The sequence below is a fragment of the Oncorhynchus gorbuscha genome, linkage group LG10, assembly GCF_021184085.1.
Source record: "Oncorhynchus gorbuscha isolate QuinsamMale2020 ecotype Even-year linkage group LG10, OgorEven_v1.0, whole genome shotgun sequence".
Lineage (NCBI taxonomy): Eukaryota > Metazoa > Chordata > Actinopteri > Salmoniformes > Salmonidae > Oncorhynchus > Oncorhynchus gorbuscha.
In genome coordinates, this window is record NC_060182.1 from 73,336,754 (window position 1) to 73,359,672 (window position 22,919).

A 22,919-nucleotide genomic window follows, 5' to 3' on the forward strand; every position below is an offset into this window, starting at 1 on the left:
TTGCTGACACACTCCAGCCACATGAGGTCTAGCATTGTCTTGCATTAGGAGGAACCCAGGGCCAACTGCACCAGCATATGGTCTAACAAGGGGTCTGAGGATCTCATCTCGGTACCTAATGGCAGTCAGTCTACCTCTGGCGAGCACATGGGGGGCTGTGCGGCCCCCCAAAGAAATGCCACCCCACACCATGACTGACCCACCACCAAACCGGTCATGCTGGAGGATGTTGCAGGCAGCAGAATGTTCTCCACTTCGTCTCCAGACTCTGTCACGTCTGTCACACGCTCAGTGTGAACCTGCTTTCATCTGTGAAGAGCACAGGGCACCAGTGGCGAAGGTCATTTTGCAGGGCTCTGGCAGTGCTCCTCCTGCTCCTCCTTGCACAAAGGCGGAGGTAGCGGTCCTGCTGCTGGGTTGTTGCCCTCCTACGGCCTCCTCCACATCTCCTGATGTACTGGCCTGTCTCTTGGTAGCGCCTCCATGCTCTGGACACTACGCTGACAGACACAGCAAACCTTCTTGCCACAGCTCGCATTGATGTGCCATCCTGTTTGAGCTGCACTACCTGAGCCACTTGTGTGGGTTGTAGACTCCGTTTCATGCTACCACTAGAGTGAAAGCACTGGCAGCATTCAAAAGTGACCAAAACATCAGCCAGGATGCATAGGAACTGAGAAGTGGTCTGTGGTCACCTCCTGCAGAACCACTCCTTTATTGGGGGTGTCTTGCTAATTGCCTATAATTTCCACCTGTTGTCTTCCATTTGCACAACAGCATGTGAAATGTATTGTCAATCAGTGTTGCTTCCTAAGTGGACAGTTTGATTTCACAGAAGTGTGATTCACTTGGAGTTACATTGTGTTGTTTAAGTGTTCCCTTTATTTTTTGAGCAGTGTATATACATGTCAATCTCTCATGGCTCAAAGTAGGGGAGAGATTGACCTCATCACTACTTGTTTATGTAAGAAGTATTGACATGTTGAATTCACCGAGCTGTCTGTTTAAACTAATAGCACAATGCTCGGACATCCACACATACCCCACAAGATATGCCACCAAAGAACTCTTCACAATCCCCAAGTCCAGAACAGATCATGGGAGGCACACAGTACTACATAGAGCAATGACAACATGGAACTCTATTCCACATCAAGTAACTCACACAAACAGTAAAATCAGATTTGAAAAACAGACACAATACACCTTATGGAAAAGCGAGGACTGTGAAGAGTCACATACACAGGTACAAACACACATACAAACTCACATAACATACACAATATACACATTTTAATCTGGATTGTGTGTTGTAGTGGCTGGAGGGCAAATACTTAAAGTATTGTGAAATCTGTTGTAAAATGTATTTTAACATTGAACATTAGCAGCTACTCTCTGCAGAACCTCCGTCTGTGTCATGCAGGTGAAAGAGGACCCAAACGCGACTTAACAGAAACAGAGTTTATTAAAGTCCAAAACGGAATAACAGAAATCCTCTAGACTTGTAGAGGGGAAACAACTGGAGAAGCGGCCACAGACTGCAGGTCGCTTCGGGTAGGCGCAGGCCGTAGTCGACTGAGACACCTGCTCACACGCAGCATCTGATGAAGGCACAAAACACGACAGGACAGGGTGATACACAATCACGGCAAAAACACGACAGGACAGGGCGAAACGCAATCACAGCATGGTGAATACAATACAAGGAACCGACGGGACAGGAACGGATCACAAAGGAATAAATAGGGACTCTAATCAGGGGAAAGGATCGGGAACAGGTGTGGGAAGACTAAATGATGATTAGGGGAATAGGAACAGCTGGGAGCAGGAACGGAACGACAGAGAGAAGAGAGAGCGAGAGAGTGAGAGAGGGAGGGGGAGAGAGAGGGATAGAAGGAGGGAAAGAACCAAACAAGACCAGCAGAGGGAAACGAATAGCATGGGGAGCACAGGGACAAGACATGACAATAAATGACAAACATGACAGTACCCCCCACTCACCGAGCGCCTCCTGGCGCACTCGAGGAGGAATCCTGGCGGCAACGGAGGAAATCATCGATGAGCGAACGGTCCAGCACGTCCCGAGACGGAACCCAACTCCTCTCCTCAGGACCGTAACCCTCCCAATCCACTAGGTATTGGTGACCCCGTCCCCGAGAACGCATGTCCATAATCTTATGTACCTTGTAAATAGGTGCGCTCTCGACAAGGACGGGAGGGGGAGGGAAGACGAACGGGGGTGCGAAGAAAGGGCTTAACACAGGAGACATGGAAGACAGGATGGACGCGACGAAGATGTCGCGGAAGAAGCAGTCGCACAGCGACAGGATTGACGACCTGGGAGACACGGAACGGACCAATGAACCGCGGAGTCAACTTACGAGAAGCTGTCGTAAGAGGAAGGTTGCGAGTGGAAAGCCACACTCTCTGGCCGCAACAATACCTTGGACTCTTAATCCTGCGTTTATTGGCGGCTCTCACCGTCTGTGCCCTGTAACGGCAAAGTGCAGACCTCACCCTCCTCCAGGTGCGCTCACAACGTTGGACAAACGCTTGAGCGGAGGGAACGCTGGACTCGGCAAGCTGGGATGAGAACAGAGGAGGCTGGTAACCCAGACTACTCTGAAACGGAGATAACCCGGTAGCAGACGAAGGAAGCGAATTGTGAGCGTATTCTGCCCAGGGGAGCTGTTCTGCCCAAGACGCAGGGTTTCTGAAAGAAAGGCTGCGTAGTATGCGACCAATCGTCTGATTGGCCCTCTCTGCTTGACCGTTAGACTGGGGATGAAACCCGGAAGAGAGACTGACGGACGCACCAATCAAACGACAGAACTCCCTCCAAAACTGTGACGTGAATTGCGGGCCTCTGTCTGAAACGGCGTCTAACGGGAGGCCATGAATTCTGAATACATTCTCAATAATGATTTGTGCCGTCTCCTTAGCGGAAGGAAGTCTAGCGAGGGGAATGAAATGTGCCGCCTTAGAGAACCTATCGACAACCGTCAGAATCACAGTCTTCCCCGCAGACAAAGGCAGACCGGTAATGAAGTCTAAGGCAATGTGAGACCATGGTCGAGAAGGAATGGGGAGCGGTCTGAGACGACCGGCAGGAGGAGAGTTACCCGACTTAGTCTGCGCGCAGTCCGAACAAGCAGCCACGAAACGGCGCGTGTCACGCTCCTGAGTCGGCCACCAAAAGCGCTGGCGAATAGACGCAAGAGTGCCTCGAACACCGGGATGACCCGCTAACTTGGCAGAGTGAGCCCACTGAAGAACAGCCAGACGAGTGGAAACAGGAACGAAAAGGAGGTTACTAGGACAAGCGCGCGGCGACGCAGTGTGCGTGAGTGCTTGCTTAACCTGTCTTTCAATTCCCCAGACTGTTAACCCGACAACACGCCCATAAGGAAGAATCCCCTCGGGATCAGTAGAAGCCACAGAAGAACTAAACAGACGGGATAAGGCATCAGGCTTGGTGTTCTTGCTACCCGGACGGTAAGAAATCACAAACTCGAAACGAGCGAAAAACAACGCCCAACGAGCTTGACGGGCATTAAGTCGTTTGGCAGAACGGATGTACTCAAGGTTCTTATGGTCTGTCCAAACGACAAAAGGAACGGTCGCCCCCTCCAACCACTGTCGCCATTCGCCTAGGGCTAAGCGGATGGCGAGCAGTTCACGGTTACCCACATCATAGTTGCGCTCAGATGGCGACAGGCGATGAGAAAAATAAGCGCAAGGATGAACCTTATCGTCAGACTGGAAGCGCTGGGATAGAATGGCTCCCACGCCTACCTCTGAAGCGTCAACCTCGACAATGAATTGTCTAGTGACGTCAGGAGTAACGAGGATAGGAGCGGACGTAAAACGTTCTTTTAGAAGATCAAAAGCTCCCTGGGCGGAACCGGACCACTTAAAACACGTCTTGACAGAAGTAAGAGCTGTGAGAGGGGCAGCAACTTGACCGAAATTACGAATGAAACGCCGATAGAAATTAGCGAAACCTAAAAAGCGCTGCAACTCGACACGTGACCTTGGAACGGGCCAATCACTGACAGCTTGGACCTTAGCGGAATCCATCTGAATGCCTTCAGCGGAAATAACGGAACCGAGAAAAGTAACGGAGGAGACATGAAAAGAGCACTTCTCAGCCTTTACGTAGAGACAATTCTCTAAAAGGCGCTGTAGAACACGTCGAACGTGCTGAACATGAATCTCGAGTGACGGAGAAAAAATCAGGATATCGTCAAGATAGACAAAAACAAAAATGTTCAGCATGTCTCTCAGAACATCATTAACTAATGCCTGAAAAACAGCTGGCGCATTGGCGAGACCGAACGGCAGAACCCGGTACTCAAAATGCCCTAACGGAGTGTTAAACGCCGTTTTCCACTCGTCCCCCTCTCTGATGCGCACGAGATGGTAAGCGTTACGAAGGTCCAACTTAGTAAAGCACCTGGCTCCCTGCAGAATCTCGAAGGCTGATGACATAAGGGGAAGCGGATAACGATTCTTAACCGTTATGTCATTCAGCCCTCGATAATCCACGCAGGGGCGCAGAGTACCGTCCTTCTTCTTAACAAAAAGAACCCCGCCCCGGCCGGAGAGGAAGAAGGCACTATGGTACCGGCGTCAAGAGACACAGACAAATAATCCTCGAGAGCCTTACGTTCGGGAGCCGACAGAGAGTATAGTCTACCTCGAGGAGGAGTGGTCCCCGGAAGGAGATCAATACTACAATCATACGACCGGTGAGGAGGAAGGGAGTTGGCTCGGGACCGACTGAAGACCGTGCGCAGATCATGATATTCCTCCGGCACTCCTGTCAAATCGCCAGGTTCCTCCTGAGAAGTAGGGACAGAAGAAACGGGAGGGATGGCAGACATTAAACACTTCACATGACAAGAAACGTTCCAGGATAGGATAGAATTACTAGACCAATTAATAGAAGGATTATGACATACTAGCCAGGGATGACCCAAAACAACAGGTGTAAACGGTGAACGGAAAATCAAAAAAGAAATAGTCTCACTGTGGTTACCAGATACTGTGAGGGTTAAAGGTAGTGTCTCAAATCTGATACTGGGAAGATGACTACCATCTAAGGCGAACATGGGCGTAGGCTTATCTAACTCTCTGAAAGGAATGTCATGTTTCCGAACCCATGCTTCGTCCATGAAGCAACCCTCAGCCCCAGAGTCTATCAAGGCACTACATGTAGCACCCGAACCGGTCCAGCGTAGGTGGACCGACAAAGTAGTACAGGACTTTGATGGAGAGACTTGAGTAGTTGCGCTCACCTGTAGCCCTCCGCTTACAGATGAGCTCTGGCTTTTACTGGACATGAATTAACAAAATGTCCAGCAACTCCGCAATAGAGGCACAGGCGGTTGGTGATCCTCCGTTCCCTCTCCTTATTCGAGATGCGAATCCCTCCCAGCTGCATGGGCTCAGTCTCAAAGCCAGAGGGGGGAGATGGTTGTGATGCGGAGCAGGGAAACACCGTTGATGCGAGCTCTCTTCCACGAGCCCGGTGACGAAGATCTACCCGTCGTTCTATGCGGATGGCGAGAGCAATCAAAGAGTCCACATCTGAAGGAACCTCCCGGGAGAGAATCTCATCCTTAACCACTGCGTGGAGTCCCTCCAGAAAACGAGCGAGCAGCGCCGGCTCGTTCCACTCACTAGAGGCAGCAAGAGTGCGAAACTCAATGGAATAATCCGTTATGGACCGTTCACCTTGGCATAAGGAAGCCAGGGCCCTAGAAGCCTCCCCACCAAAAACTGAACGGTCAAAAACCCGAATCATCTCCTCTTTAAAGTTCTGGAAATCGTTAGAGCAATCAGCCCTTGCCTCCCAGATAGCTGTGCCCCATTCTCGAGCCCGGCCAGTAAGGAGTGAAATGACGTAAGCAACCCGAGCTCTCTCTCTAGAGTATGTGTTGGGTTGGAGAGAGAACACAATCTCACACTGCGTGAGAAAGGAGCGGCACTCAGTGGGCTGCCCGGAGTAGCAAGGTGGGTTATTAACCCTAGGTTCTGGAGGCTCGGCAGGCCAGGAAGTAACAGGTGGCACGAGACGTAGACTCTGGAACTGTCCAGAGAGGTCGGAAACCTGAGCGGCCAGGTTTTCCACGGCATGGCGAGCAGCAGACAATTCCTGCTCGTGTCTGCCGAGCATGGCTCCTTGGATCTCGACGGCAGTGTAACGAGCGTCTGAAGTCGCTGGGTCCATTCCTTGGTCGGTTCCTTCTGTCATGCAGGTGAAAGAGGACCCAAACGCGACTTAACAGAAACAGAGTTTATTAAAGTCCAAAACGGAATAACAGAAATCCTCTAGACTTGTAGAGGGGAAACAACTGGAGAAGCGGCCACAGACTGCAGGTCGCTTCGGGTAGGCGCAGGCCGTAGTCGACTGAGACACCTGCTCACACGCAGCATCTGATGAAGGCACAAAACACGACAGGACAGGGTGATACACAATCACGGCAAAAACACGACAGGACAGGGCGAAACGCAATCACAGCATGGTGAATACAATACAAGGAACCGACGGGACAGGAACGGATCACAAAGGAATAAATAGGGACTCTAATCAGGGGAAAGGATCGGGAACAGGTGTGGGAAGACTAAATGATGATTAGGGGAATAGGAACAGCTGGGAGCAGGAACGGAACGACAGAGAGAAGAGAGAGCGAGAGAGTGAGAGAGGGAGGGGGAGAGAGAGGGATAGAAGGAGGGAAAGAACCAAACAAGACCAGCAGAGGGAAACGAATAGCATGGGGAGCACAGGGACAAGACATGACAATAAATGACAAACATGACAGTCTGATGGATGACTGCCTCACTGTGATGCTGGCCATGAGACCATTGTGGACTATAGTGTCAAGGGTACTACACCTTCTCTATCACTCTCTCGCTCTCTTTTTCTTCTATCGCTAGGGGCCAGGAGACTGGTTATTACATTAGAAATGAAAAAGCTATGACATTATTGGCACTTAGATTGTCCACTCCTGGTTCGGGCTGTGAATTGCCAGGGAATTCACAATGCGATATTACCACGATACTTAGGTGCCGATATGAAATGTATTGCGATTCTCATAATTCTATATGTATTGAGATTCAATACTGTGATTTTATTGTGATTCGATGTTCCAAACATATTGCTCACCATATTCTCACGATTATGGCTCTCTCTTGCAGAAGGACAAGAGAGAGCCATGAGAATACAAGTTTTGATCAGTCATGGAAATAATAGTGCTGAAAACTAATTGTCTCCCTATTTAAAAAGAAGATGGAGAACAAGCTACGAACTGTATCGGTATTTTCCCCCATCACTTTTAGCCCCATCACTACCCCTGGTTTAAGTACTGACTGTTCACCCCGCTACCATCGATAAGGCGAGGTCAGTACAGGTGCATCAAATGTATGTAAAAAGGGCAGATGTGTTGGTCAGCCTCCTAGATATGATGTCAAATCCACTGATGCAAGTAAGACCATTATAAACCTACTATAATAACATAATATTGTGCCAAAGCCTTCAACAATGTTGACCTTACAGTGGTAACAAAAAGCTTGATTCAGCTAGGAGTCAGAAAGTCCCTTATCACCTGGTGCTGTGGGTTAATTTCCAAAGGAAGCAGAGGGTGAGGTTCTAAGCCACACTTTCACCATGGCAACATCTGTGAATTGACTCAAGGTGACTAGAAGCAGCCTTGTTTTGGTTAATTGTGTTGATGAAAAACAGAAGAAGTGTGCACTGGATCTGGCAAAAGTGTCCACGTCAGAAGTAACATGTATTGATCTTCGGAGCAGAGCACCTGCCAAAGGAGTTAAAGCTGTCTCGTTATATCCAGTCTCGTTGGATATACAGTGCCAGTCAAAAGTCAAAAGTTTGGACACACCTACTCGTTCCAGGGTTTTTCTTTATTTTTACTATTTTCTACATTGTATAATAGGAAGGAAGGAGAAAAGCCTATCAGTATTATTGTAGTTTGAGGAGACTCTACCTGAATATCTGAAGCTTGGAAAATGTGAGGTTTGACAGACACGACTCAGTCACCTACTCTACACACACCTGTGTGCCATATCCAATCAGAGCTGCAGTAGGTCTATATGCAAATAGGCCATTGCCATATATGGATCTGTACCATTAACATTGAACTCCATGCCAGGACAGCGGAGTCAATCACCACCTTCCGGAGACACCTGAAACCCCACCTATTTAAGGAATACCTAGGATAGGATAAGTAATCCCTCTCACCCCCCCCCCCCTTTAAGATTTAGATGCACTATTGTAAAGTGACTGTTCCACTGGATGTCATAAGGTGAATGCACCAATTTGTAAGTCGCTCTGGATAAGAGCGTCTGCTAAATGACTTAAATGTAAATGTAAATGTAAACTGGACTGTTTTTACAGCATCAGCGGTTGTGAGTAGATGCGCTTGATTTGAGATCAAAGTGAGAGTTTTATCTAGCCAGGTGTGCACATTTTTTCATATCCTTTGCTAGTTACTGAGTTATTATCCCAGTTATAGATAATGTGTAGTCATTAATGGGGGAGTGATTGCTAACTACAAGAGCACAAAATCTGTACATGTTTAGACATCTTTGAAAAGTGAGTCAGGTAAAGAGCTTTTTTTGTCTTAAAGGGGCAGTGTTGTATTTTGAGACAGGCTTTAATAAGCTAAGTAGCATAATTTGACTGATTCTCTATAATAATGGTCTGATAATGCATTTTATTTTGTAAAGTGCTTTCTTGCATCAAACAACAACATTTACAGTCACCTCCTTGTCTGAAGGACAAGTGCATAAACAAGTTCATGTCAAGTCCTGCATGTTTATTTCAAAAGTCTAATAGAATGTTGGCCTATATTAAACACCACACATTGGCTGCTACTGTAGGCTGAATGACAGAACAGCTATTTCCATGTTTAAATGTTATGGGATGCATAGAACAGAATGGTGCTTGGAGGGGGGGGGGTATTTGAGGTGGAAGGGATGGCTTCTAAGGGTAGTAGGGAGGACAAGAGGGGATATTTGAGGGGGGTGGGAGGTAGGAGGGGTGGAGGGGGTTTTCAGGGATGGGTGGAACTGAATAGGGTAAATGTAGTCATAACTGCAGCTTTCCCACTATATAAAACAGAATATAATGCCTCAAAAAACTGAATACAGATGTCATTTAGCCTTCATATCTCAATTCACACAAAATTGATGTCTCTGAATCAAACAGCTCGCCATCAGTTCTCTCTTCTGATGTAAGCAACACATGTTCTCCAAAGTGCTTGTGTACTGTCTCTGTAATAACACAACTTTCCCAGAGAGAGGACACAAAAGCAGTTGGCTGAGAAAACAAGCACAAAACAAACAAAACGATTCTGTTAATATGGAAAAGAGGGGAAAAACGATGTAAATTGTGCTACTGTATCTAACATTATCTGTGCACAAACTGAAGCACAGGTGGAAGGCAGGGGAGTCTCCATAAGGCAACAACAAAACAACAACACAACATCCAGAGATAGTGAAATGTTTACAAATGTTTACAAACATGAATCTCCATATGCTGCTTTTGTCGAATTAAGTATTGCAGCAACATGAAAGTACATAAAAGACAAACTTTCTATCCACTAATATGACATTCAAAAAGTCAGTGGAGGAGCTGTACTGTAACTGTGGGCAGCTCTAACTAACATGCCACCATCCCCATCATCGCCTCCCCTCCGTCCTTCCTCTTCTCTTCTCATCTCTCCTCTCATCCCCTCTTCTCTCACAGCATCAAAGGCCTCCCCTGAGACCCCATGCTTTTTATATCATTATACTGTATATGTGTATTAAAGTGAAGTATTTTGCCCCATATTCATAGCACACAATAACTACATCAAGCCTGTCACTCTACACTTTTATTGTAAGTAAGAATAGAATATGTTTCTAAACACTTCTACAACTGCTTAGGGCTAGGCCACTTTTTTTCTCCACTTCCTGTCTGAATGACATGCCCAAAGTTCAGGCCCTGAAGCCAGGATATGCATATAATTGGTACCATTGGAAAGAAAACACTTTGAAGTTTGTAGAAATGTTAAAATAATGTAGGAGAGTATAGCACAATATATATGGTAGGAGAAAATCAAAAGAAAAACCAACCAGAATTGTTTTTGAGAGAATGAACATCCTCTTAGAAATGCATGAGAAAGGTCATATTGAAAATTAGCTCCCTGGATGAAATTCCTATGGCTTCCACAGGGTGTCAGCAGTCTATGTTCATGGCTTGTAATTTAAAAACAATAAGAAGAAATATCACTTTTAATAGTGGGAGACTGTCTTATAAATGTGTGTTTGCGCACACCATGAAGACATTACACACCTGCTCAAATTAAAGTTTCCTATTGAACATACTTCTTTCCGAAAGAAATATTATAGTTTGATTACATTTCGCATCACACAATCGCATGGCATGTTTTTCTCGTAAGAGCTACTGTAAATCGGACAGTGCAGTTAGATTAACAAGAATTTATGCTTTCAGTCGATATAAGACACATATGAACATAAATGTTTAAAATCCATAATATTTATGATTATTTCTTTGAATTCCGCACCCTCCAGTTTCACCGGAAGTTGACTCCTATCCATGTGGCTGCTACCATGATTAAATTAATCGTGAATGAATTGTGAATATTGATGAGTGAGAAAGTTACAGACGCCCAAATATCATACCCCCAAGACATGCTAACCTCTCACCATTACAATACAGGGGAGGTTAGCATTTTGGGGGGGGTATGATATTTGTGCGTCTAACTTTCTCACTCGTCATTATTCATGATTCATTCAGGATTATCCGTAATCATGGTAGCATCCACATGAATGTAGAAGTGTTTATGGGGCACATGACAAGTGGATGGATAGATGGACAGATGCGCAGGCCGAAAGGTGATAAAAAAAAAATATGAATATAAAGTCTTATACTCATATATTTTTTTAATCACCTGTCGGCCTGCATATCTGTCCATCTATCCATCCACTTGTCATGTGCCCCATTGACACTGCAGTGCCGTCAGTGGGTACTGCAGCTGGCTTCAGAGAGGATCTCTGTTAAATGATCTATCAGTGCTCCTGACTGTGTCTTCCTCTATTATTCAACCTGTGTTGCCTGGCGCCGCCAGCCTGGTCTCTCCTGGCGCTCCTTAGACACTAATTACATAAGGAATGACAAAGATCTCAGTCAGAAGACCAAAGTGTTATTATTAGTTAAAATAATAATAGTCCCTCTGCAGCTGACAGTCTAGGCATGTGGCTCTTTAGCATGGTGGAAATACAGTATATTATTATATTATTCCCTCACATTCTTTCTGCCAGCCTTGTCAGGACATGCCCCCTTCTCCTCTGTACCCGGCACCTCTGTTGGAAGAGGCTGCATATCGTCACTTAATGTCATTGTATCAAGTCCCCTGCTGGGTCAATGGGCTAGTGTGGGGACAAGGACGGGGACAGAGAGGAATTGTCAGTCAGGTTACCTGCAGATAGCCCGTGGGTTAATTGGGAGGCAGTGACTATTCATAAGAATACAATTAAAGTTCTACAGTGCCCTCGGGAAGTATTCAGACCCCTTGACTTTTCCCACATTTTGTTACGTTACAGCCTTATTCTAAAATGGATTAAATAAAAAACATTTCCTCAGTAATCTACAAACAATACCCCATAATGACAATGCAAAAACTGTTTATTTTTTTACTTATAGCAAATGTTTAAAAAATATATATTAAAAAAACTGAAATACTTTATATGCATAAGTATTCAGACCATTTATGAGACTCGAAATTGAGCTCAGGTGTATCCTGTTTCCATTGATCATCCTTGAGACGTTTATACAACTTCATTGGAGTCCACCTGTGGTAAATTCAATTGATTTGACATGATTTGGAAAGGCACACACCTGTCTATATAAGGTCCCACAGTTGACAGTGCATGTCAGAAGAAAAACCAAGCCATGAGGTCGAAATAATTGTGACAGGATTGTGGATTGTGTCAAGGCACAGATCTGGAAAAGGGAACCCAAAAATGATACATTTCATGTTCCGAAGAACACAGTGGCCTCCATCATTCTAAAATGGAAGAAGTTTGGAACCTCCAGGGCTCTTCCTAGAGCTGGCCGCCCGGCCAAGTGGTGACCAAGAACCAAATGGTCACTCTGACAGAGCCTTAGAGTTCCTCTTTGGAAATGGGAGAAACTTCCAGAAGGACAACCATCTCTGCACTCTGGTCTGGTGAAACCAAGATTGAACTATTTGGCCTGAATGAAAAGCGTCATGTCTGGAGGAAACCTGGCACCATCCCTACGTTGAAGCATGGTAGTGGCAGCATCATACTGTGAGGATATTTTTCAGCAGTGCACGGCACTGGGAGACTAGTCAGGATTGAGGCAAAGATTAAAAGAGCAAAGTGCAGGGACAAGTTTCTGAATGCCCTTGAGTGGCACAGCCAGTGCTCAGACTTGAACCAGATCTAACATCTCTGGAGAGACCTGAAAATAAATGTGCAGCAATGCTTCCCATTCAACCTGACAGAGCTTGAGAGGATCTACAGAGAAGAATGGGAGAAACTCCCCAAATGTGTGCCAAGCTTGTAGCGTCATACCGAAGAAAACTCAGTGCTGTAATCGCTGCGAGAGGTGCTTCAACAAAGTACTGAGTAAAGGGTCTGAATACTTATGTAAATGTGATATTAGTTATTTATTTGTATTACATTTTTAAAAATGTCTAAAAACCTGATGTTGCTTTGTCATTATGGGGTATTTGGTATTTTATTAGGATCCCCATTAGCTGTTGCAGAAGTAGCAGCTACTCTTCCTGGGGTCCACACATAACATGAAACATAGAGAATGACAATGCAGAACATCAATAGACAAGAACAGAACTACATACATTTTGTTTTATAAAGGCACACATAGCCTACATATCAATGCATACATGCAAAATAGGGGAGAGGTGTTGTGCTGTGATGTGTTTGCTGTTTATTTGAGCAATATGAGATGGAAGGAAGTTCCATTCAATAAGGGCTCTATATTATACGGTACGCTTTCTTTAATTTGTTCTGGATTTGGGGACTGTGAAAAGACCCCTGGTGGCATGATTGGTGGGATAAGTGTGTGTGTCAGAGTTGTGTGTAAGTTGACTATGCAAACAATTTGGGATTTTCAACACGTTTCTTATAAGAAGAAGTGATGCAGTCAGTCTTTCCTCAACTCTTAGCCAAGAGAGACATGCATGCATTGTATTTATATCCGCCCTCTGATTACAATGAAGAGCAAAATGTGCCGCTCTGTTCTGGGCCAGCTGCAGCTGGGTCATTCTGTATATTGATGACAAAAAAATAATTTAATACATTTTAGAATAAGGCTGCGAGAGATCAAGGGGTCTGAATATGTTCAAATAACAAAATTTGAAAAAAAGTCCAGGGTCTGAATACTTTCCGAAGGCACTGTATATTTTTATTTGTATGTATTAAGGTTCAAACAAAATAAGGCAAATAATAAAATAAAACAGTACATATAACATTATTACACCACTACATTGAATACGCACACACTACAACTGTAAGGGTTTTCCTCCTCCTCTTCGTCTGAGGAGGAGAAGCAAGAAGGATCGGAGGACCAATGCGCAGCGTGGTAAGTGTCCATGGTTGTTTATTTAAAAAACAAACTGAACACTATGAATACAAAAACAATAAACGTGAAACGAACGAAAACAAAAACAGGACTGTGTGGTGAAAAACACAGACATGGAAACAAACACCCACAAACAAACAGTGAAACCCAGGCTACCTAAGTATGATTCTCAATCAGAGACAACTAACGACACCTGCCTCTGATTGAGAAACATACCAGGCCGAAACATAGAAATCCCAAAATCATAGAAAAATAAACATAGACTGCCCACCCCAACTCATGCCCTGACCATACTAAATAACGACAAAACAAAGGAAATAAAGGTCAGAACGTGACAACAACCTTTAAATTACCACCATACATGCGTGTGTGTAGAGTGTGTGTGCCTGTATATGTGTGTCTCTTCACAGCTCTTTGTAGTACTGTGCGTTTTCCAGAGTCTGTTATGGACTTAGGGACTGTGAAGGGACCCCTGGTGGCATGTCTAGTGGGGTATGCATGGGTGTCTGAGCTGTGTGCTATTGTGATGCGCAGGTTGACTCCTAACCCGCAGTCCCCGCAGTTGGGTGGTGGGTAAATAAAGAGAAAGAATGCCTAAAAAAATCCAGAAATGTCTAATTATGGTGGAATTTATATAGTCTACACTGAGGGTTTTCTTTCATTATTTTAGGCTATCTGGTATTAGTGCATAATCCTAAACTTTTGGGCTTAACTGGAAGCGTGCAAAATTGCCTACACAGCCAATCGCCAAATAATGTTTTGCAAGGCAAAAAAGGATCTTATCTCAATAAGACAAACGCTGCGAAAGAAAAGTTGCAAATAAAGACGAGAGGGCCAGAAAAGTATTGTTTGGAAAATATTTGGTGAAGTGGTAAAAGAGCATGAAAGCAGTGCCGGCTAACTCCAATGTCCTTTGATAACACTAGTCCTGTGTGAATCGATATCCCTGTATTTTGAGATAAATGTCTGAGTTTTACAGGTGTTGCATGTGGTTTGAGCAAGAAAACAATACCTGATTCGATAAATTGAATGAAGTGCTGCACATAGTCTATCCTGTATATGAAGGGCCTGCATGTATCAACTTTCACAGGGAATGTTATTGTTTATACATTTTGTGCTAATTAATTGAGCATCACCAAATGCATCATTAAAAAAATATAGCACATTTGTTTTGCAACCTTTGCTGTTAATAGATCACAAAGCAACATACAACTGAGCTAAACGTTTGGAACAAATTTGCTTTCTCATTCATATCCTGAAAACGCATATCAAGTGCAAGGTAGATGTTTAGCTCACATCTGAAGGCTGGGGGGCATTTAGGATGTCTTCTACTGCGGATCGTTAAAATATCCTAATGATTATGATAACACTTCCCCAATTCAAATATAATAGCGACACTACAGTATACTATAGATGATTTGGTGTGGTTTAGAAACTTGGGAACCAAGCTTGAGTTATCAGTGTAGCCTGTTTTCACCTGGACTTGTTGAAATATCTTCACAACTAGAAAACAAACCCCCAGGCTTCCTTCAAAACTGTCTTTAAAAAAAATATATATATAATTACAGGGGACAGTTTGGAAAAAACGAATCCCGTCCAAATTGTCCTCTGGAATAACGGACATTATGGCGTAATAAATACACAACCAACGTTCTCTAGTAATACTAGTCCCGTGCGAATAGGGCTATAGCCTTAACTCCTGTAGAATTAATCATTTCTTGCAGTAGAATTATACACCAAATGTAGGCAACATTTGGTCTTGGGAACAGGAGTGGAGAAATATGATTTCTTTCTTTCTTCATCTTGATTGAATGCAATGCTCAGTTAGATATGATCTGTAGAGGTGCTGTCTTCAACATAAAAGCATCATAAAAGCTGACAGTATTTCAACCACATAAAATCTGCATCAAAGCTGAACTGAAATCTTATCAGAAAAACGATGGATGGTTTTCACAGCTTTCTTTTTCCTTACAACCTGTCAAAGTGATGTCATTTGGACATTTTGCACAAAAAAAACTTCCCCGTTTGTATTTTCTCCCCAGTCCCTAAACGTCTTTGCTCCGCAAAAGATGACAGACAACTTTGCCGATGTCAACTAGATTAAAGCATTTATTCTATCAATCTATTACATTATTCTAATGACAAATGACATGTATCTAATTATAGACAAGTTGACTAACAAATAGCCTACCAAAATGTCTGAAATTATAAGTAGAAACATATCTAAGTCATGCAAAACAAAATCCTGCACCCCTTGACAAATTTGTTTGACTGTAGCCTGTAGCGCATTTTCGATATTTGCAGGTTAGGGTTGGGTGCGGGCAGGTTCACTACGCTGCGGTAGTTGAAGTGTATAATGTTGAGTCATCAGCATACATAGACACACAGGCTTTACTCAGAGCCAGTGGCAGGTCAAGCCTAGACAGCTTCCCTGGGGAATGCCCAACTCTATGTTGGAGGCTTCCGTTACAAAACACCCTCTGCGTTCTGTTAGACACACACCTCTCTAGCCATGTGATATAGCAGAGGACGTAAAACCATAAAAAAAGGTTTTTCCAGAAGCAGATTATGATCGGTAATGTCAAAACCTACACTGAAGTCTAACAAACCAGCTCCAACAATTTTGCTATTATACATTTATTTTCAGCCAATTATCAGTCGTATGTGTAAGTGTTGTAAATGTTGAGTGCTCTTTCTTATAAGCGTGCTGAAAGTCAGTTCTTAAAGAGAACCAAGATTTTATGGATCTACTCTTAAAACATATAATTATGTTTTAAGTATTGACAATTTCCAATGTTGACATTCAGGGTATGCATAGAGGTAGCACTATTAATCATGAGTTACCAATGGATTCCGAAACTGCGTTGATACTTGGTGTATTGGGAAATCCGTGAGGTTAAGGTTTTCCCACAGAAAGAAAGTCCAGAAGCTGTAGGCTATACTATTATCTGGCCCTTTCTTGATGATATGAGTGTCCATGCAAGTAAGTGATAACTGACATGAATTATTGAGCAATGTCATGATTTGAAGGCATTCATCCTTTTTTTTCTCCCAAGCCTTGGTCTGTTCCAGTTAGTTGTTGCTACTTATATTGATTTATATTGTTTATGATCACCCTATATATCTCCTATCACTGTCTGACTTCCTGTAGAGAAAAATATTATTTCCAGAGGTATTTTAGTGTTAATAGCATAACAGTTGATTTTCCTCATGTAGCTAAAGCTATTCCAATAGAGATACATGCCTGGTTTGTGAAGTACCAATGTGGATGTCTTCTGTCCATTTTATGGCCAAGTTTATGGTTATGAAGATGTTTTGAATATTGCAAGCTATGCAACCTGTGATTATCTGGTGAATGTGAACAGATGTATTCTTACTGGCACTCGTAAACTCACAGCGGAGTCATATATACAGTATGTATGTGTATGGCTCTGGGTCTTAGTCCACTGATGAATACCTGTCTGCTACAAAGGGAGTCTGGCCTACTACAATGTAATAATACAGAGATACATTAGGATGCAGTGGTAGCATTCAGTCAAGGGATATGTGTGCATATAAGTCATCTATGCTGTAACATATGCAGTAACACATTTGTTGTAAGTATCTCTCAAATGTACTTCTGAAGTTCATAAAGGGATGGAGCGACTGGGAGCAGTGTTTTTATTTGACAACCGACTGTGGTCCACAGCAGGAGAGAGAGAAAGAGAGAGCATGTCCAGCCTTCCCTTAATTACAGGGAGAGAACTAATCATGTCTCAGCTCAGTCTCAGCCACCTGAATGTATTGCTGCATCCTCCATCCCTGTCTCACCTGACACTGCTCTTTCCTCTCTTCTCTCTCTCTCACACCTCACACCGGTTCTCTCGCTTTCTCTCAATCCCTCATTTCTTCTTCTCTCTCTCGCATACTCTCTCTCTACCTCTCTCTTCTCTCCACTCTCCCAATAACTTCTATTGAAACTCTGACTGTTTCCTGAGCATACTAATATCTAGCCTCTTTCTCTCTGTTGGTGTGCTAGCTGGATACCTCTCCCCATAGGGACAGGACAGACAGGATTGGGAAGCATTTCTTTACACCTGGACTTTAAGGTCCAATCCTTTTCTACTGGAATATCGCTTTCAAATGTTTGGTAAAGCAATGGCATTGATAAGTATCACTGATCATTCCCACTATGGTTCATGTATTGTTTTACAGTTGCACACCTTGACTGTAGCGTCAGCTAAATAAACTACTGTCTGGGACATTACTGTCTGGGGCTTTCTAGTGTAATTGTCATCTTGAAAATGTGCTTCTCTATAGGAATGGGAATGTATTATTACTGGGATACCTGCAGGATGTCAGAATCAATAATTCAATGTATTCTCTCTTTATACTTTGAAATGACTAAGAAGCCAAAGTTTCACCTCAAAGTTAAATTTATGATACCGTATAATAGTTACATTCAAGCCACACCCGTTGCTGTCAGGTGTATAAAATCGAGCACACAGCCGTGAAATCGCCATAGACAAACATTGACAGTAGAATGGCTCTACTGAAGAGCTCAGTGTGGCACTGTCATAGGATGCCACCTTGCCCTGCTTGAGCTGCCCGGTCAACTGCAAGTGCTGTTATTGTGAAGTGGAAATGTCTAGGAGCAACAACGGCTCAGCCGCAAAGGGGTAGGCCACACAGGCTCACAGAATGGGACCGCCGAGTGCTGATGAGAGTAGCACCTAAAAATGATCTGTCCTCATTTGAAACACTCAGTACCGAGTTCCAAACTGCCTCTGGAAGCAACGTCAGCACAAGAACTGTTCGTTGTGAACTTCATGAAATGGTTTTCCATGGCCTTGCAGCCGCACACAATCCTAAGATCACCATACGCAATGCCAAGCATCGGCTGGAGTGGTGTAAAGCTCATCGCCATTGGTTTCTGGAGCAGTTTAAACACGTTCTCTGGAGTGATGAATCTCGCTTCACCATCTGGTAGTCCGACAGCTGAATCTGGGTTTGGAGGATGCCAGGAGCACGCTACCTGCCCGAATGCATAGTGCCAACTGTAAGGACCGGTGGCGGAGGAATAATGGTCTGAGACTGTTTTTCATGGTTCGGGCTAAGCCCATTTCAGTTCCAGTGAAGGGAAATACAACAGCATACAATTACAGCATACAAGAACAGCATACAATTACATTCTAGACGATTCTATGCTTCCAACTTTGTGGCAACAGTTTGGAGAAGGCCCTTTCCTGTTTCAGCATGACAATGCACAAAGCGAAATCCATACAGAAATGGTTTGGCGAGATCGGTGTGAAAGAACTTGACTGGCTTGCACAGATCCTGACCTCAACCCCATCGAACACCTTTGGGATCAGTTGAAACGCCGACTGCGAACCAGGCCTAATCACCCAACCTTTAGTGCCCGACATCACTAATGCTCTTGTGGCTGAATGGAAGCAAGTCCCCGCAGCAATGTTCCAACATCTAATGGAAAGCCTTCCCAGAAGAGTGGAGGCTGTTATAGTAGCAAATGGGGGACCAAGTCCTTATCAATGCCCGTGATTTTGGAAACAGATGTTCGCCAATTAAGACTGAGCAGGTTGACAGAAAAATTATTATAGTTAATTTACCATCATTTGTGTATACTGACACCACGCCAAAGAGAACAGTCGAGATAAATTAGCTTGTCAGGAGCTACTAAAAATAAAGCTTTATAAAGTAATTGACTTGATCACTCCTGAGAGTGTGAAAATGTAAGACGTTACGACTATTCCTATTTTTCGTTATTGTTTTTGGCCACAGAATTCAACCCTAATACCCTTGGTTAAGTGCTCTTAAAAACTGAGCAGGGTTTCTTATCTTTGGCATACTCTCGTATAAGGACATAGATGATCAGACTTCTTAGATCGACAAACCAAGACACCAGGAACCCCTTACACTCAATATAGACCACTATAGATTTTCCAGCAAAACTACCAGCTACATTATGTGGTCATTCTTTCACAGCAGTCAGTTAGAGGTGGATTTGGGTTTAGCATGTTATCTTCTTAGGGTAACAATGTTTATGTTTTTGGTTAGAATTTTCCTTTTGAGTGAAAATTGTACAACTTGTGTTTCAGTGGTTTCATCATGGAGGCTCTCAGCAGGTGTGACAGAGGAGGGGTTCACTGTTATGACTGAGGTCTGGAGGACCAGGTTTTCATCATCTTCATCATCATACTTATCATCATCATTATCATCAGCTGTACCTTCCTCTCAGATCCTGCTACCTCTTTTTCCGTTAGGATGTTGCAGTGTCCCCCTCAGTCCTTATGCCCCCCCCCCTCCTCCCCCAGCCCAAGGAGGAAGTGGCAGAAATGTCACAAACAATTACAACAACAGGGGCTGTTACAGCAGGCCACAAAACGGTACTCTCTTGAGACACACAACTATTGGAAGTCTTCTTACCTCGCCTCTTTCTTTGACAGTGGCATCGTTGTAGATGGTCAATGTGTTTGAGAGGGAGACTCAGGAGACCGGGCCAGCTGACAGTGCACAGAGGCCCAGGTCTGGTCACTGCTCCAAGTTAGGTGTACTGGGTCGAACGTGTTTGCACTATGTATTTTTAATTAAGGCAACTTTGTCCGGTTTTACTGATGTCAGGAGTAGTCAAACAGGAACTGAAGATGGAAGAACAGTTGGTTGCTTTTCCATATTTAACAGATATCTCTACATTCCCTCTCCGTAACGTCTCCCATCCTAAGATGGTGGAACTCTGTTGACCCCTGAATGTGACATTTTGAATGATCCGTGTGCCACAACATGAAACCTCCAAAAGCATGAATCTGATTGTACGATTAATATCTGGGGGGAGGGGGTGATGAGTGTTTGTTCCCAGGCTTGAATATTTTGTGATGAACCATAAGGGAGTATGACACCTCCTTGTCATGCATATTCATAACGCTTAGAAAAACACATTTATATGCTCTTTATGAATGATTTTAAGTTCATCATCAACCACTATGCTCTGAATGTCTTGACTATTCTTTCTTCTCATCTTCTTTTTTACTGAAGAGAGCTGAGTGATCTATATCTAATTTAAATAAAGTATTCAGATTCAGATGACTTTATTTATTAACACGTTTCAAGTTTTTCCAAGCTGTATAATGACTTGAAATAGAAAGGGGATTCCCATTCTCTCCATAGAGTAAACGTCCAGCGCTGCTGCTCTCCCTGTCCAGTGCCAGTGATGGTGCTGCAGTCAGACAGAGGTGATGCACTCAGTGGTACTGGTCAGGCACACTCCACAATCACACCTCAGGGCTACAGGGTAGGTGTACATGGGGTCCACGTTGGCTGAGCAGTTAGGCAGCCGCACCGTCACCAGGCGGGTCTCATTGTAGGTACACACACGCTGGTATGACTCTATGTAGGGAGGGTCCAGGACAGGCTTCTGAAAAGACACACAGAACAGGGTTAATTTACATTAACATCTGTTCATTTATTTCAACAAGTTCCACAATTATGACTTTATAATAAAGTACTTTATTACTGACTTATTACGTTATTATGCCAGGGGTAGATTTAGCTTTTAGCCATGCTACAGTGATGCATTTTTCTTCAATAATCGTCATAGTTTAGTTACTGTTATATTTTCCAATTGATTGATTTTGTTAACATCTACTGATTGCTAACACTCTCTCCCTCTCTCTGCCCTCACCTCCCAGGTCTCACAGCGTCCCCAGCAGGCGTCAGTGGTGATGTGCAGCCCTCCACAGCCTGGTTTCCTGGCCAGGAAGGTGAACTCCCGGACGGCACAGCCAATGAAGCGGCGCAGGTTGACGGCTGAAGCCTGGCTCAGTGTCTCTGGGTGAAGCCATGACCACAGCCCTGTACAGCACAGCAGCACAGCACACCACCTCCACACAGACACCACACATCATATGGTTATCTCTAATGCCTAACATATTACGCTCTTTCTCTATCTCACTTTTAGCAAAGTCTTCAAATAGTTAGAGTATGGCAAGTTAATGTCATTAGTATTTTTAGACAATATTGTTGGCATTTGTAATGAAAACAATCAAATTAAGAAAACATAGATTGTTGATGAAACTAAAAACAACAACTAAAACATGAAATATTCCAGATATCTCAGTGATTCCTGACCCTAACTTCATACAGAGTACTGATCTAACTAAAGTGTTATAACTCACCACTGAGTACCTCTCCTCTGGGCCATCTGGGCTCACAACTGGTCTCACTGCAGTGGTTCTCCACTGGGGAAAACTGCAACTACTGAACCTCTGAATCAGGAGCTACAGTAACTCCAGTAGCTGTGATGTCTCTGACAGCAGAATCACCTGATAATGGATCCCAGGGAGGAACTCCCAGCTATTTATCCCAGCATCTCATGTCAATCAGGAGCCATTTAAGGCCTTAGTATCCACCATGTCTCTAGCTCCTGCCAGAGAGTCAGGCTCCTGTCTGATCCCCCTTAGGCCTGTCTACTATATCTCACCCATCAGCCCAGTCACCAATCAACTACAGACCATTAGCCTGATTAGAGATTGAGACTGCTCCTTTGTTCATAGCAATCCACATGGAAGAGGGGAGAAAACCCTCATACCTGTAGATTAGACACATTTAGCTGATTGACCTCAGGAACTGTTCTTACAGGTGAGAACCTTGCCCTGGAGCGTTAACTTGTACTATTCAGTTCAGTGCAAGTCTGTTATAATTTAGATGTTTTCTGCAATCACACTTTCACAGAGCACTTACTGTAGCTCTAATATGTTTGTTGTGTGGAGCCCATGGAGACAGAGGAATAATTCACGTCTGGTCTGATGTGTGGAGGTCATAGTAGGGGAGATGAGAGCAGGGCTAGAGCGAGAAGAGGGCTGAGTTTATTTGGGTGAGTAAGCGCTTCACTCATCATTAAATTACCATTTCCTAAAGCCCTCAGGATACTGGGGATTGAAGCAGAGTAACTCAAGTACTTTAGGAGATTAACCTCAACCTCCAACCAATTATAGTTAGATTAGAATAGCAGGAAGGGAGGATGAGTCTGGGATACACTCTTATAAAAAAAGGCTTCAAAAGGGTTATTCGGCTGTCCCTATAGGAGGACCCTTTTTGGTTCCAGGTAGAACTATTTTGGGTTCCATGTAGAACCCTCTGTGGAAAGGCTTCTACATGGAATTCAAGAGTTCTACCTGGAACCAAAAGGGTTCTACCTAAAACCAAAAAGGATTATTCAAAAGGTTATTCTATTGGGAAAGCCAGCGAACCCTTTTTGGTTCTAGATACC

At 44.0% G+C, this 22,919-nt stretch overlaps 1 protein-coding gene across 1 annotated transcript; it reads right to left on the reverse strand.

Annotated features, from left to right (window-relative positions):
* Positions 1–20,722: 20,722 nt before the first annotated feature.
* On the reverse strand, positions 20,723–21,992 carry LOC124045285 (glycoprotein hormone beta-5-like). The gene is made up of 3 exons (XM_046364574.1): positions 21,826–21,992; positions 21,333–21,531; positions 20,723–21,065 (listed from the first exon to the last, which is right to left on the reverse strand). The coding sequence occupies exons 1-3, from the start codon at positions 21,849–21,851 to the stop codon at positions 20,874–20,876; spliced, it is 417 nt and encodes a 138-aa protein (XP_046220530.1). The 5' UTR covers positions 21,852–21,992; the 3' UTR covers positions 20,723–20,873.
* Between the last annotated feature and the right edge of the window lie 927 nt (positions 21,993–22,919).

Excerpts from the sequence above, each read along its gene's own strand:
- LOC124045285 (XM_046364574.1), bottom strand. The coding sequence starts at position 21,851 with ATGGCCCAGAGGAGAGGTACTCAGTG. Across the intron at positions 21,532-21,825 it reads CAGAGGAGAGGTACTCAGTG|GTGGTGTGCTGTGCTGCTGT; the intron begins GTGAGTTATAAC and ends GTCTGTGTGGAG. Across the intron at positions 21,066-21,332 it reads GACGCTGTGAGACCTGGGAG|AAGCCTGTCCTGGACCCTCC; the intron begins GTGAGGGCAGAG and ends GTGTCTTTTCAG.